The sequence below is a fragment of the Phalangium opilio genome, unplaced genomic scaffold (assembly GCF_054372755.1).
Source record: "Phalangium opilio isolate 3A_F unplaced genomic scaffold, DU_Popi_V2 ptg000344l_1, whole genome shotgun sequence".
Classification (NCBI taxonomy): domain Eukaryota; kingdom Metazoa; phylum Arthropoda; class Arachnida; order Opiliones; family Phalangiidae; genus Phalangium; species Phalangium opilio.
In genome coordinates this window covers 2,126,071-2,139,542 of record NW_028324227.1, presented here as the reverse complement: position 1 = coordinate 2,139,542, position 13,472 = coordinate 2,126,071, and the positions used below count along the sequence as shown (strand labels likewise).

General features: G+C 38.1%; 2 protein-coding genes across 4 annotated transcripts; both read left to right on the top strand.

The window, feature by feature from the left end:
- The first annotated feature begins 118 nt into the window (after window positions 1–118).
- On the top strand, window positions 119–1,585 carry DCTN6-p27 (dynactin subunit 6). The gene is made up of 6 exons (XM_089859944.1): window positions 119–235; window positions 538–711; window positions 784–854; window positions 935–982; window positions 1,052–1,194; window positions 1,376–1,585. Exons 1-6 carry the CDS (start codon window positions 231–233, stop codon window positions 1,502–1,504), a joined length of 570 nt encoding a protein of 189 aa, XP_089716070.1. The 5' UTR covers window positions 119–230; the 3' UTR covers window positions 1,505–1,585.
- A 1,542-nt stretch (window positions 1,586–3,127) lies between these two features.
- Window positions 3,128–12,249, top strand: LOC149610039 (uncharacterized). Of its 3 annotated transcripts, none has more exons than XM_089859879.1 (11): window positions 3,128–3,404; window positions 9,253–9,330; window positions 9,402–9,692; window positions 9,749–9,890; window positions 9,947–10,329; window positions 10,386–10,564; window positions 10,624–10,763; window positions 10,832–10,986; window positions 11,058–11,139; window positions 11,200–11,546; window positions 11,605–12,249. In XM_089859879.1, the coding sequence occupies exons 2-11, from the start codon at window positions 9,261–9,263 to the stop codon at window positions 11,853–11,855; spliced, it is 2,040 nt and encodes a 679-aa protein (XP_089716005.1). In that variant the 5' UTR covers window positions 3,128–3,404; window positions 9,253–9,260; the 3' UTR covers window positions 11,856–12,249. The 3 variants fall into 3 exon arrangements, with proteins under 3 accessions (XP_089716005.1, XP_089716006.1, XP_089716007.1); XM_089859880.1 differs by lacking the exon at window positions 3,128–3,404 and adding an exon at window positions 3,550–3,568; XM_089859881.1 differs by lacking the exon at window positions 3,128–3,404 and having other exon boundaries at window positions 8,743–9,330; window positions 10,841–10,986.
- The last annotated feature ends 1,223 nt before the right edge of the window (window positions 12,250–13,472 follow it).

Sequence of the window (13,472 nt, the reverse complement as noted above, 5' to 3'; positions counted from 1 at the left end):
TTAAAGCAGGAATGAAGCTGAGACCACCCAATATGGCTACCAGCACAGCGGTAAGGCTTGGGAGGGTCTGACGTAATACTATCCCATCTGAAAGCTCTCTATTCCGTGAATCGTCTGCTACTAAACAGAATTAACATACTGGCATAGTACTTCAAGTTCATCCATGGTACTGGTTTCAACAACTTCAAAGAAAATTGACTGTTTTTGGATTCCCTTCTCTTTCTCATAAAATGAGGTGATAAATAACTTAAAATAGCAATACCATAATAATTTTAATTATTAATTAAACATTAGAACTCTAGACCATAAATATTAGCAACGATTTTACAATGAACGCTAACGCTTTAAATATATTAGGGGTATAAGCCTTTGCATGTCGCCTAAATGAAAAATAAGGGAAGTAAGGGGTTTGAGGAGAGAACTTGAGAAGTTTTAACACTTAAATAAATGGCTTTAACTACATATGAATATTAGTCTGAAGTTAATCAATTAGAAAAAATATATAAAACTTCATAATAACACTCGCTTTTGCTTCAGTTTGGTAAAAATTGCCCCAGGGGCAGTGGTATGCAAGGACTGCGATTTGAAAGGAGATATAACCATCGGTTCCAAAACTGTAATTCACCCAAAGGCTAAAATTCACGCGGAAAAAGGCCCGATAATTATTGGGGAATCAAATTTAATTGAGGAGCAAGTTCATATTTGTAACAAGTAATTATCCATACAGAAAAATATGTGTAATTTAAGTATATAGACCAAAATAGCTAACATTAAACATTTTAGGGGAGATTTAAATAGCGAAGAACCACTTACCATGGTAATTGGATCGAACAATGTATTTGAAGTTGGAGCTTGTATCTTTTTTATAATGATTAATTAGAAATATTAAAAAAGGGGTATATTAATTAACTTTCTTAACACCAATTGACACTAGACAGTGAATCTCTATCGATAGGTGACAATAATGTTTTGGAAGCTAAAGGTGAGAAGTTACAGTCTCAAAATTATTGGGACTTTATTATTTATAAATAATTTAATACTTTGTGTCAAGCTTATCTGGGGAAAAAGACGGCTTTATGTAATGGTTGCGTCATTGGTGCCATGTGTCATATAACCAGTGAAGAAACTTTATCAGATAATACAGTTATATTTGGTAGAAAACACGAAAGAAGATTGCAAGGAGAGAAACCCAGTGTAAGACGAATATTTTAATAAATTATATACAATTTAGCGTAAGTTCCATTCACGAACTACAGAATTTCTCCATCAGAAGGCGGCACAGTACTCGTATTTTCCATTTTCAAATAAAACTAACTTTATAGGTTCAATTTTGGAGTTTAAACCTTTGATAGAACTAAATTTTTATATATTACAGCTTCAAACCTTGCAACTAGATTTTTTGACCAAGATATTGCCAAATTATCATCATCTAAGGAAACCGCAAAAGCCAGTTACAATGACGGAACAAAGTAACATTACCAAACCTACAAATTTGTCTCGTTAACTTTAATTATTTTGCTGTAATGTTTAATTCTTATATAATTTATGGTGACATTAATAAAAACTAAACCTTGCTTGTTTATAACTGAGTGTGTATTTTTTAATTTGAGCTAAAATAATAGGCCTAAAAACAAGCCTAAGGAATACAAAATATTGCGCCATCTACTCCTCCCCATTTCCCAATAATGTTTCAAAACAAAATTGTCAATTGAGTGGTCAACTTTCCCTTGAGTTGAAATTGTTCGTTGTGATTAGAAAAAAGTGGAGAAATTGTTCCCAGATTGGTGATGGAATAATTCGAAATTAATCACATGTTTCAGATCTGATTTTGTTTCCTCAAACTTTCAAGAAATTACATCAAAGGGCCGCGTGTTGATTTTTAGAAATTATACACCCGAAAGAATGGAAGTATAATGCCTACTATAAGTCTATAACATAGTTGTAAAGAGCACGTAAAACAATAACATTATTTCACCATGGATCTTCTAAACTCTATAGACCATTCCAATAATTCATGAAGAGAAGCAAACACCACAGGGGCGGGGTTGGTCACCTTGGGATATTTCCCTCTTGCCAAGAAGCACCGCTAGAGGCAGTGCGATTTGGTTAGCCTCTCCAGCGTGTGAGTGAACTCTGGCTCCGCCTCACGTAGCCTTTTGGCACGAGGGAAATAACATAAGAGGGCGGCCTCCCGCTCGTGTGTTCATTTCTCTGCAAGTAATTAATTGAATGGTCTATAGCCGTTATTAAGATTGGGTTATTTAGTCATACAAAAAACCGTGGTGTGAGCAAAGAGTTTAAGATTCTGGTACATCAAGGTCTTTCAAGAGATCGCGACACTGTTTAAAGTTAGGCACGCGCATAAAGGAGGCGTGGGATGTAAATTATGATCTGTATTTTATGCTACATCAAAGTCACTTGTATGCAGGCCCCGAAATATCAAAAATTCCCTAAATCCTTCTAAACAATGGCTTTGCGTACTTTTTTTTTTTTTTGGAGGTTTTTTCAATGCGAATCGGGCTCTTACGTCCTCGGCAAGGATGCGATTATTCAGGTTTCAGTATGTGAATAATCAGGGAAGGAAATGAGGTTTACTTGGGAGGTGACGGAAGGGGTGTGGGGGTCAAGTCACCTCCGGCGGACACGGGACAGTCGGCACCTATAGGGTAGGATCGCCGACATGTGTCGTATTCCCTCAAACTTTGCGTACTTTTATCTTCTTTAAAGTGCATTAATTCGGGTTTTTCAGCTTGAGAAATTATTACTGAATTCATTTTTGACCTTCGTTTGACTTCACCTTACGTTTTCAGTCCAATCATTTACCCTTCGAAAAATCTATACTGCTCAAATATTATATTAGGGTTCAAGCGCACTTGATAAACAGAAAAATTAGCCTAGAAACGTAATGTGCGCCTAAACATGAGCATATAGTTGTATTCGAAACTATTTGTTTTTCGGGCGCTACACCGATTAAAATGTAATTTAATTAAAAACATTCCGAGATTGTACGTTAATTTCCGTAACAACAAATATAGACGCCAGAAACGCGTATTATGGTTTTATCTAATAATATTACTTAGGAAACTGACTGGTTCTTAAGCGACGAGTGGCGAGTGCCGTCACGGGGTAGTGAACAGATGGGCCGAACAAATTTTGGGAGGGGTGTCATGGCTAAAAAAGGGTTTTCGATTTTTATAGCGTTTCTAATGTGTGGGCATTCGAAGAAAGCATCCAGTAGCGATCGGATCTCTTCATCATTACTCGCACGCTTTCTCGATATGACAATCCCATCTCCCAAGAGAGAAAGATAACACTAAAACTAAACACTCTCCGAAGTTGAACCCTCTTCAGCCTCCTTTCGTCCTGATCTCTCAGTCTACGCTATTTCTGCAAAGTGACTCTGAGTAAGTACAACTTTACCGTGATTTTCTCTCAAAATTTTATAATACATAAACTTCAACGGCTTCACCTAACACGGGACTTTGCCATCCATTTATTTGATATACGAGCAATTTAAGTTAAACGGTTCGAGATTAATTTCAATTAACTTCTAAGTGTTAGATATTCTGTAAGTGTAACGTGGTGGTTATTTCCTATTCCACGATGGAATCATTATTATATTGATTGATATAAAGAAAGATTAAAATTTAGGCCACTTCTAGATTAAATGTTTATTTTTGGGATATTTTCTAGAGAGTATAGTTTTTTTTCGGATATTTTCTTTATAGAATGATTAGTTTTGAGATATTTTCCATATAGAATGATTAATTTTGAGCTGTTTCTATATAGAGTGATTAAATTTGAGCTATTTTCTATATATAGAATGATTCATTTTGAGCTATTTTCTGTAAAGAATGATTAATTTTGAGCTAGTTTCTTTATACAATGATTAATTTTGAGCTATTTTCTGTATAGAATGATTAATTTTGAGCTATTTTCTGTATAGAATGATTAATTTTGAGCTAGTTTCTTTATAGAATGATTAATTTTGAGCTATTTTCTATATAGAATGATTGATTTTGAGCTAGTTTATTTATACAATGATTAATTTTGAGCTATTTTCTGTATAGAATGATTAATTTTGAGCTATTTTCTGTATAGAATGATTAATTTTGAGCTAGTTTCTTTATAGAATGATTAATTTTGAGCTATTTTCTATATAGAATGATTGATTTTGAGCTATTTTCTACATAGGATGATTAGTTTTAAGCTATTTTCTATATAGAATGATTAATTTTGAGCTATTTCCCCTGCAACTATTACATTACAAATTATATATTCACCCCTATAGTTTCAAAATATTAAATACGTTAATTAAATGCTAATATTAAATTCATTAGAAAAATAAATTTCGCAACTCAAAATCGCAGGGTGAATTACCGTATATAGGTAACTATAAAAACGCGCGCAGTTTTTTCTCAATATGAAACAATATGACTAACGTTTTCCAAAATTACCTTGAAAAAAAGGTAATTCCTGCTAATAAATAGGGGCGTTTTAAGTATTGGCTTCAAGCCAGTTAAAATAATTACTCTTTTAACAGAGAGAAAAGAAAGAAAACCATATAAATATTAAAAAAGAAAAAAAACGCCCTGCGAACATTGTTATCCGTGCAAAATATTTGATAATTTAAATGTCTGACATACGACCTCGCTAGCGCGTCTGGTAATTGAAGTAATTAGCCTTTGAGCTTCAGTGTCCAGAGACCTTGGTGTTGTAACTGACCGTGAGCCTTTCTTTTAAACCCGAGTAGAGTTTTCACAACAAAAAAGTAAGCTCTAAGAAAGAGAATCTCGAGCAAAGAAGCGTAAATCCTTTCTCTTTTTTGTTCTTAGGGATTAAAAAAAAAATTGTTTCTTTTCCGGAGAAAATTTTTGAAAGTTTAGTGGTGGAATTAAACCTTGAATCAACCATGCTTAAGAAAAGAGATAGGGGCTATTGATTCTTAAATCTTAATCCACGAAAGAAGAGACTGAAGATAGTCTTTTAAAGTGCGGGGTCAAACTAGCGCGGTTTATACTGATCGACTCAAATGGAATAGCTTTGATGAATAGCTAGTTTACGCAAACTTGCACTTCACTGTTTGAACTACGGGCTTTGGATATTATTATAATCATCAAAATAGGTGAATATTTTAAGATTATTTTAAAACATTACATCTTCAACCGTTACATCGGTAATGTGACCTCCATCCACCTTAACTTTGCCAAACCTAAACCTTACAAAACCGTAACCTAATCTAACCAAACCAAACCTTCATTGATCCTAATCTAACTAAACCTAAACCTAATCGAACCGAACCTATCACCTAAACCTTTATCCTTTAAGGTATTTCACCTTCCCTTGATTATTGGTAGCAATAACTCACTTAACAATTTAGCGCGAATAAATTAAAAATGATATAAACGACAACCATCAAATAGTGAAGACACAGGACAATAATTTCTCACGCACTTTTTTTGAAGGTCAGTGGGGCGCGAATTACGCGTTCGAGAGAGTTTTTAATTCACCGGGCTAATCCGTATATTCGCTAATAAAACATGTTCGGTCTGGTGGCCTAGATGACCACTGGAGAGTACACTCTTTTACAAGCAAAAACGTTTAGATCTCTTCTTGGAACATCCGACGCTCTTAAACCACAGACTACAACCTACCATACGTAGTCATAATATTATTTTCTAGTTATAACTGGGCCGCGTCGTTCTAAGCAAAATTGTAATTATTAGAGCGATTTATAGCGTGGGTAAAAACTAATAAAAGAAAGTATTGGAAAAAGTAGGAAAATTCTCCAATAAAAATTATTTTAGTAATATCGATTGATTAGAGGCGCAAATCATCCATTTCTTCTTCATCGAATACGTCACTGATGCGATATAGGAATGGTAGCGAGGGGTATGATACTCACCAAAATATATATACAGGTCCTGATGATACGTAAACCATAAATTAAAGCGTGTGTTCTTAGGGTCAAAACTAAAGCGTGTGTTCTTAGGGTCAAATTATGTGGAAAGTGTCAGAGAACATCTGGTCTACAACATTTAGAAGTGAAACGGTTTTCATAAATTTTGCCTTAAATGTGAAATTATTTTGAACATTTTGTAGGGATAAATAAGCTCACAATAATATTGGAAACTGTTTAAACTGACCACTATTAGTTTTAGCACGACCCAAAGTTAATTGTAGTTTAGTGTTTCACAAAAATAAACATTCCCTTACAAATTTTATACTACTAATTTGAATGATAAAATTAGGTAATTTGCATTACTCGGGACGCACGATGTAATTACTCTAATAAGAAAAAAATTGTCCCAACGTACAATATCTTAAGTAGATGAAGGCAAGGCCAAACACCTAGCTCTAAAACGACAGTGGAATTTTAATTGCGATCAAATGCCTTCAGTGGAAACCGCCCAGGATCTTGGGGTTGGCGCAAAAAAAGATGAGATTGACGCTAGGTTCCTATTCTTATCGTCCAAATAACTCTTAACGATTGTTTGAAAGCGAAAGGGTTGAAAAGCTCACGGTCAATTCACATTAACTAAAGCCTGAATTTAGAGAGAGAAAAAAAATGACATTCTGAAGTACGTTTTAAGATATAATTGCGTCTTAAAGGATGCGACCGCCGCATCTGGTATGATCACGAATTCGAGTTTTTTAGAACCATTGTTTGAAATCACTTAAAACATTTCAAACCGAGCAAAACTCTAGACGTGGGTTTTTATTACTTTTCAAGTATATTAGAGGCAATATATATTTTTAAGCCCAATCTACTCGATACATAGCCAAAAGCGATATTTACGTTTGTGTACGCGTATATTTTGAATGCATTGGACAGTTTTTTTTAACAAATTAGGTCTTTGGAAAGCTGCAATATTGGGGTAAACTAAGCCCCTCAAGGACTACGTTATTCTATACAATATTTTCTTAAAAAGTGTTTTGAAAACTTCTAGAAGCTTTCAGAATTAGGTCTCAGCAAGGTCGCCATTTAGCAGGGCAAAATAAGCCACTCAAAGACTATATCATTCTACAGTATATTATTTTCACTAAAAAGGTTCTGAAACCTTTTGTGAGATTAAACTTAATTGGTGAAATATTATAATTCTTCACGTGGTAGAATTCTGGTTTCTCCTTAATATAAAATGTGTCTTTCGAAACGTACACAATTGACCGTATTTAAAAGGAATAAGTAACACTCAGGGAAATAATGTCTAAAGAGTGGGTACATTTTTAAATAAAATAATGAATTTACACTATTTCCCAAGAAATAACCTCTTATAACTTAATAATACGGGCGCAATTATGAATGGACAATGAAAAATCATCTGGAAATTAGTTAGGAAAGTTTTGAAAATCTAGAAACGCCATGCAAGACCTTGAGAATAATGTCGCTAATAATTCTTTTCTCATAGAATCGTTAGAATGGTCAAGAAAAATTATAGATTTACATTATTCCGAAACGGGCAGGATGAAATAACAGAAAAACGAACTGTCCCGCTAAAAACGCTATCCATTGTTTCGTAATTTGGCGGCGGAACTAAATAATAGGTCTTTTTGATATTTTACCTATAGTATAATCACGCTATTGGAATTCCTCGCCTCAGAAGGATATTTGTTGCTTCTGCTTCTCTAGACACTTAGATACAATTTCAAGAATTTTTTACACAATCGCGAGAATATTAAAATGAGCTTTCTGGCTACCATGAAGTTTATGTATCTCTAATCTAGGTATTCAACCAGCTAGGCTTTCAGGAAGGCAAAGATTTACCCACGTGTCTTTCGGTTTTAGTTGCGTACTAAAGCCGCGTTTATACTAGACACTTTGAAACTGTTTTGAACCGTTGCACTTTCTCATAAAATTACTTAAAAATGTTACATTTTAACTTTTCCAAAAGAGTGAATAGTGTAAACGCGGCTTACGAGTTGGCGCGCTATAAACCATCTACGATAAGTTATAAACTTTGCGTTTTGTTTGGAATTCGGTAGCTTATTTTATAATGCAACGTCCATCTGAGCGTATTTAAACTTAACTAATGCAATAATGCATTGTGGAAAGTACGGTAAATTCGATTTTCTCCTGTAACTCGACTAAATATTCATGGAAGACTTTATCAAGCTCACACCGTAAATGATAAGGGGCCTATCTTATGTCATCCGACCGAAACGGAGTGGTAGTGGTGAGAAAAATAAAGAAAGATTAAGACTTAACGCCTTTTTTAAATATAAAAATAAATGTTGAGGTGCCACGTTGCTATAAAATAGAATTAATAAAATTTAAAGGATGGAGTCTATTTAAACAGTTTCGGAAAAAAATTCTCTACTGCCATTTAGGATTGTTTGGTTGATTGTTGTCCAAAACATTGCGTCACCTCAAATTAATTACTTTATTATGTGTACATATTTTGCCAAAAAAGGGGCAGGGATACACCCAACGTTATCAAAGAACGTATTAAATTTCCCTAAACAATGATTCCATTGTTAATTATTTTCACCAAAAGATTTATGAAGATGTTTATCAATCATATTTTAAAATACATTTAAAAATTAAATCTCTTTATGCATATTTAAAATACGAGCGATTTCATGTCACATATATTGACATCCATCTAGTTGTATAACTTCACCTTCCTTATTATTTTAAAGAATTTCAATATAATGACGTAAAACTTAATTGGAATAACGTCATTTAAGAGTAGAATAAATACTAAAGCGTATTATCGATATTAAAGTGGGTGAGGGAAAATTGGCAACGATTGGGACACGCGGATATACTATTGGCAAAAACCCAATCGAATATAAATGATTCTCATTACTCGGGCTCCACAGGAATTCAAAGACCGAGGGGCCGACTGAAACAAGAGCAAAGGGCGCGACCATGAACCTGATGACTGCTTTTCTAGCCTTTGTTTGACTCGTTAAGACACGCTTGGTCGATCAATCGGGTTAGAACCACCGCGAGAAGATCTAAACGGAAACCTAATAGGCGCCCGCGGATACAATACCAACAATAACTTTTCGTGTCGTTGAAATCGAAACGTTTATAGGGAAGATTTCAGTAGAAAAGAAGCAGCGCCGAACAACCAATTACAAAATGAGAAACGACAAAAAGAGGGGGGGGGGTGGGGCTAAAATGGTTTCGATTCTCGGGAAGGAAAAAATACTTCAACAGGACTATAATACCTTGCCTTAATCACTATGATTACCCAACTCGACTTTATATACAGAATTTAAGGTCGTAAATTCGTTTCGTTTCAGTTTTCGATATGACGAACCATGGAAGCTTCACTCTCTTGATAGTGGCCGCTTTATCGGCATTGTACTCAGAAATTAATGGTAAGTTAAAATATAAACGTATTTGTAGAGTTTCTTGTCAGAGATTAATTGAAAGTACATTGATTCAACAGCCCAATGCTCAGGAGCTGGAGAAATCATCACTTTCGAAAAGGTGACTGGTATGATTCCTCGTGGAGTCAATCCGACCCCTATGTTCGGACGCGGTTCCCGAGGCGAAGTGGACGACGAACCGGTAACGGTTCAGTGCTCGGCTTTGTGCAGAAACTCTCAGTCGTGCGCGGCCTTCTTGGTCAGATACGGCGACGGGACGTGCCATTCCTTAACAGTCGATAAACTAACTGATGATTTAGTTACCTCCCACGATAAAGTAAACTATTTCGAGAAAGTCTGCTTGCCACCAGGTAGGATTTTTGAACTTTGCGTGATTGACTGTGTTCAACAAACGTTTTGCCAACAGTGATAGGATGTGAACGATCTTGGCAATATGAAAGGGTGCCTGGTAGAGAACTAGCTGGTTACGATGATAAAATCATTCCTAATGTCCTGGACAGACGATTGTGTCAGGTTCTGTGCACCCAAGAACGAACTTTCATCTGCAGGTATGGATTATCCACTATATTTTATGGGTAAAAATCTACCAACTATTGCATTACAGGTCAGGAGAATATGATTACACTTTACAACAATGTCGCTTGAGTTCGGAGCATCGTAGATCCCAACCGTCAGCTTTTAGACCCGCTCCTTCCGATGTGGATTACTTCGAGAACCTTTGCGCCCCGGGACCAAGCGCGGGTTGCGAATACGAAGAGTTGGAAGGAGTCGATCTTGGAAGAGCGGATTTGTTAAGGTCAGCATTCAGCGCGTCTCAGTGCAGAGCTCTTTGTGACGCGGCGCGTCCATTCTTATGTCGTTCGGCTTCGTTCTGGGCCGGTTCGGGACAGTGTTGGTTAAGTGGAGACGACACTTCGAGCGCCGGTGCACGAAGTTTGGGTACCAGACCTGGAGTATTTTTCTATCAAAGGTCCAACTGTCTCAAAGGTAACGATATCCAAGATAATTCTGAGGCAGAAATTTAAAATATCCTTTATATAAAGTTCAACTCGCTTGTAATGCGGATTCCATGACGCTAACGTTAAACACCCTGGAACCTTTCGTCGGACGCATTTTTGCTAAAACGCAAGCAAACTTGTGCAATGTCGAGGGTAAAGGACAAAAATCTACCAGTTTGATTATGCCTTTGAAGCCGACGGAGGTTTGTGGAGTTCAAATGGAGGTGAGGATTCGAAATCTTTCGAATACATCGTCACGTGTTAAAGTGTCCAATTTTTGCAGTCATCTGGACGTTACAGAAACGCGGTTATTGTTCAACATCACCCAGTGATACAACGCAAGGGTGATCGCATTCTACAACTTCTTTGCGTCTTCGAAACGGCCAATCGAACTGTTACGAGCGATTACAGGGTTGTTATTGGGTAAGACAACTAATCATCATTTAAGTTTTGCAATCAACGCATCTGAATCGCTTTGTAACACTTTCAAGTTCCAACAGGGATTTCTCGTCTGCCACGGCCATAGTCAACGCCACCGCTCCGTCTCCTAACATCAGACTGAGGATCACTGATAAGAATGGAGATGATATCACCGGAACGCGTCTTGGTGAAGAACTTTACTTGAGGATTGAAATCGACGACGACAGTCAGTATTCTATCACTACGATGAAAGCCACTGGTAGCCAAAAATGTCAATTAAAATACTCTCGTTTCCAGGCGTTTTCGGAATAGCGGCGAGGGATCTAATAGCCAGGAGTGGCAAAACAGATGATTATATCACCCTGATAGACAGCAATGGGTACTGTTCACTTTCGTATTTAATAACAACAATAAACTGATGGCTGTTCAATTCTTTCAGATGTCCAACAGATCCAGCCATATTTCCAGCACTTCAAAGGGTTCCAGGTGGCAAGGCATTGCAAGGACGTTTCGACGCTTTCAAATTCGCTGATGACGTTGTAGTCCGATTCGAAGTTAACGTACAATTTTGTCTACAAACTTGCGATCCCGTGGCTTGCGTCAACGGGGGTCCGTCATTCGGGAAAAGGAGGAGAAGCGTCATGGAGGACTCGATGAAAACAGAACTAACCAAGGACAATACGACCGAAACACCATTATTGCCCGATTACTCATTGCAAAGAGAGATTATCGTCGAAGGAATATCTGTTACTCCCATTAAGGACACGTCGATCGATAGATCTGCCGGTATGTTACCAAGCCTTTTACTTAACAACCGTTGTCACAGAAACATTTTATTTAACAGTTACTAACTACGAAGAGGGATTACTGTGCACAAGTAAACCAGTAATAATAGGAACAGTCGTTGTGGCCGTTTTGGTACAACTAATCATAATTGTGGCGTGCGGAGTTTGCGTTTTCATTGCCCGTAAGAAGAGGAAAGAAGACGAGATGGATGACGGCACACTTTCGACTATGACTAGAATGACCAGTCCCTTCGGAAACTTTAGTTCCGACTACAGGGGTACCATGAGGTCCCTAAGGAGATTGGACTGAACATAGCCCAACGCGATTTTTAGATTCATCACTGCCCAACTTGGCCAAATTAAACAATGGCGTGCCATTTATTGGCAAGGGGCATCTTACCAAATACGTTTTTCAATACAATTCCAAAGAGAGACTTTTCGCGGACCAAAACTGTTACTTGTTAGTTTTATTTAGGCACCATTAAGATTATTTTAAACCATGAACTCACCCTTTAATTATTATTATTTTGTTATTGTTTGTTGCTTTTGAGATTGTATCAGTGTAGATGTGTCAACACTCATACCTTGCGCAATTTATCTTACATTATTACCCCCGTCTTGAGACTTGAAATCTCAAATCGCCAGGAATAATTATCTCGATAATCACACTGCCTGTTTTTCAATTTTTAATAAAATCGTTGATTTTTTAAATTAAGTTTCATTATTATGAATGCACTTAACCTAATGGAACGAACTAGACTGATCCCGTCTTCAATTGGGACTAAAAGATTTTACCTAAAGTGGCTCAGCTGGAGAGGCTACTCTTGCTTTAGTTCATGGCTGTCAAACTTCCTAATCAAGAACCCACATAAGATCTAACAATGTATGCAGAGTCATCCTAGGTTTCCATGAGCTCATGCTTTATCACAGCACTAGGGTTCAATTCTATCTTTGAAAGTTCAGAGGTCTTAAATGGGTTCTTGCTTGGCAGAAAGCCAATACCATTCTTAGGAATTTTGGTAAGCAACCTTTGATTAGGCGGTGCACCCAGCACGGGACCTTATCAGCGACCCCCCCCCCAATTGTCTGCACCCAGCACGGACCTTATCAGCGACCCCCCCCCAATTGTCTGCACCCAGCACGGACCTTATCAGCGACCCCCCCCCAATTGTCTGCACCCAACACGGGACCTTATCAGCGACCCCCCCCCCAATTGTCTGCACCCAACACGGGACCTTATCAGCGACCCCCCCCCCAATTGTCTGCACCCAACACGGGACCTTATCAGCGACCCCCCCCCCAATTGTCTACACCCAACACGGGACCTTATCAGCGACCCCCCCCCCCCAATTGTCTACACCCAACACGGGACCTTATCAGCGACCCCCCCCCCCCCAATTGTCTACACCCAACACGGGACCTTATCAGCGACCCCCCCCCAATTGTCTGCACCCAGCACGGACCTTATCAGCGACCCCCCCCCCCCCAATTGTCTGCACCCAGCACGGACCTTATCAGCGACCCCCTCCAATTGTCTGCACCCAGCACGGACCTTATCAGCGACCCCCCCCCCCAATTGTCTACACCCAACACGGGACCTTATCAGCGACCCCCCCCCCCCAATTGTCTGCACCCAACACGGGACCTTATCAGCGACCCCCCCCCCCCCCCCCAATTGTCGCTCATCACTGTTGCCCCATTAAAGAACGAATTCATTACAAGGGCCAGTGGCCCTGGATTTTGTCATTTTCCCTGGGGCCCCCCAAACTCTCCAGACAGCCTTATTTGAGAGCAACATGAGGTATACATATCTTTTGGCCTACCCCAGTGTTGCCAAGCTGTTGGTAAGTTAAGAGGAAAGGCTAGCAGTTTAGTTTCACAGAGGGCCTGACAACACTGCACTGCACTGAAGGTTAAGCTGAAGAGG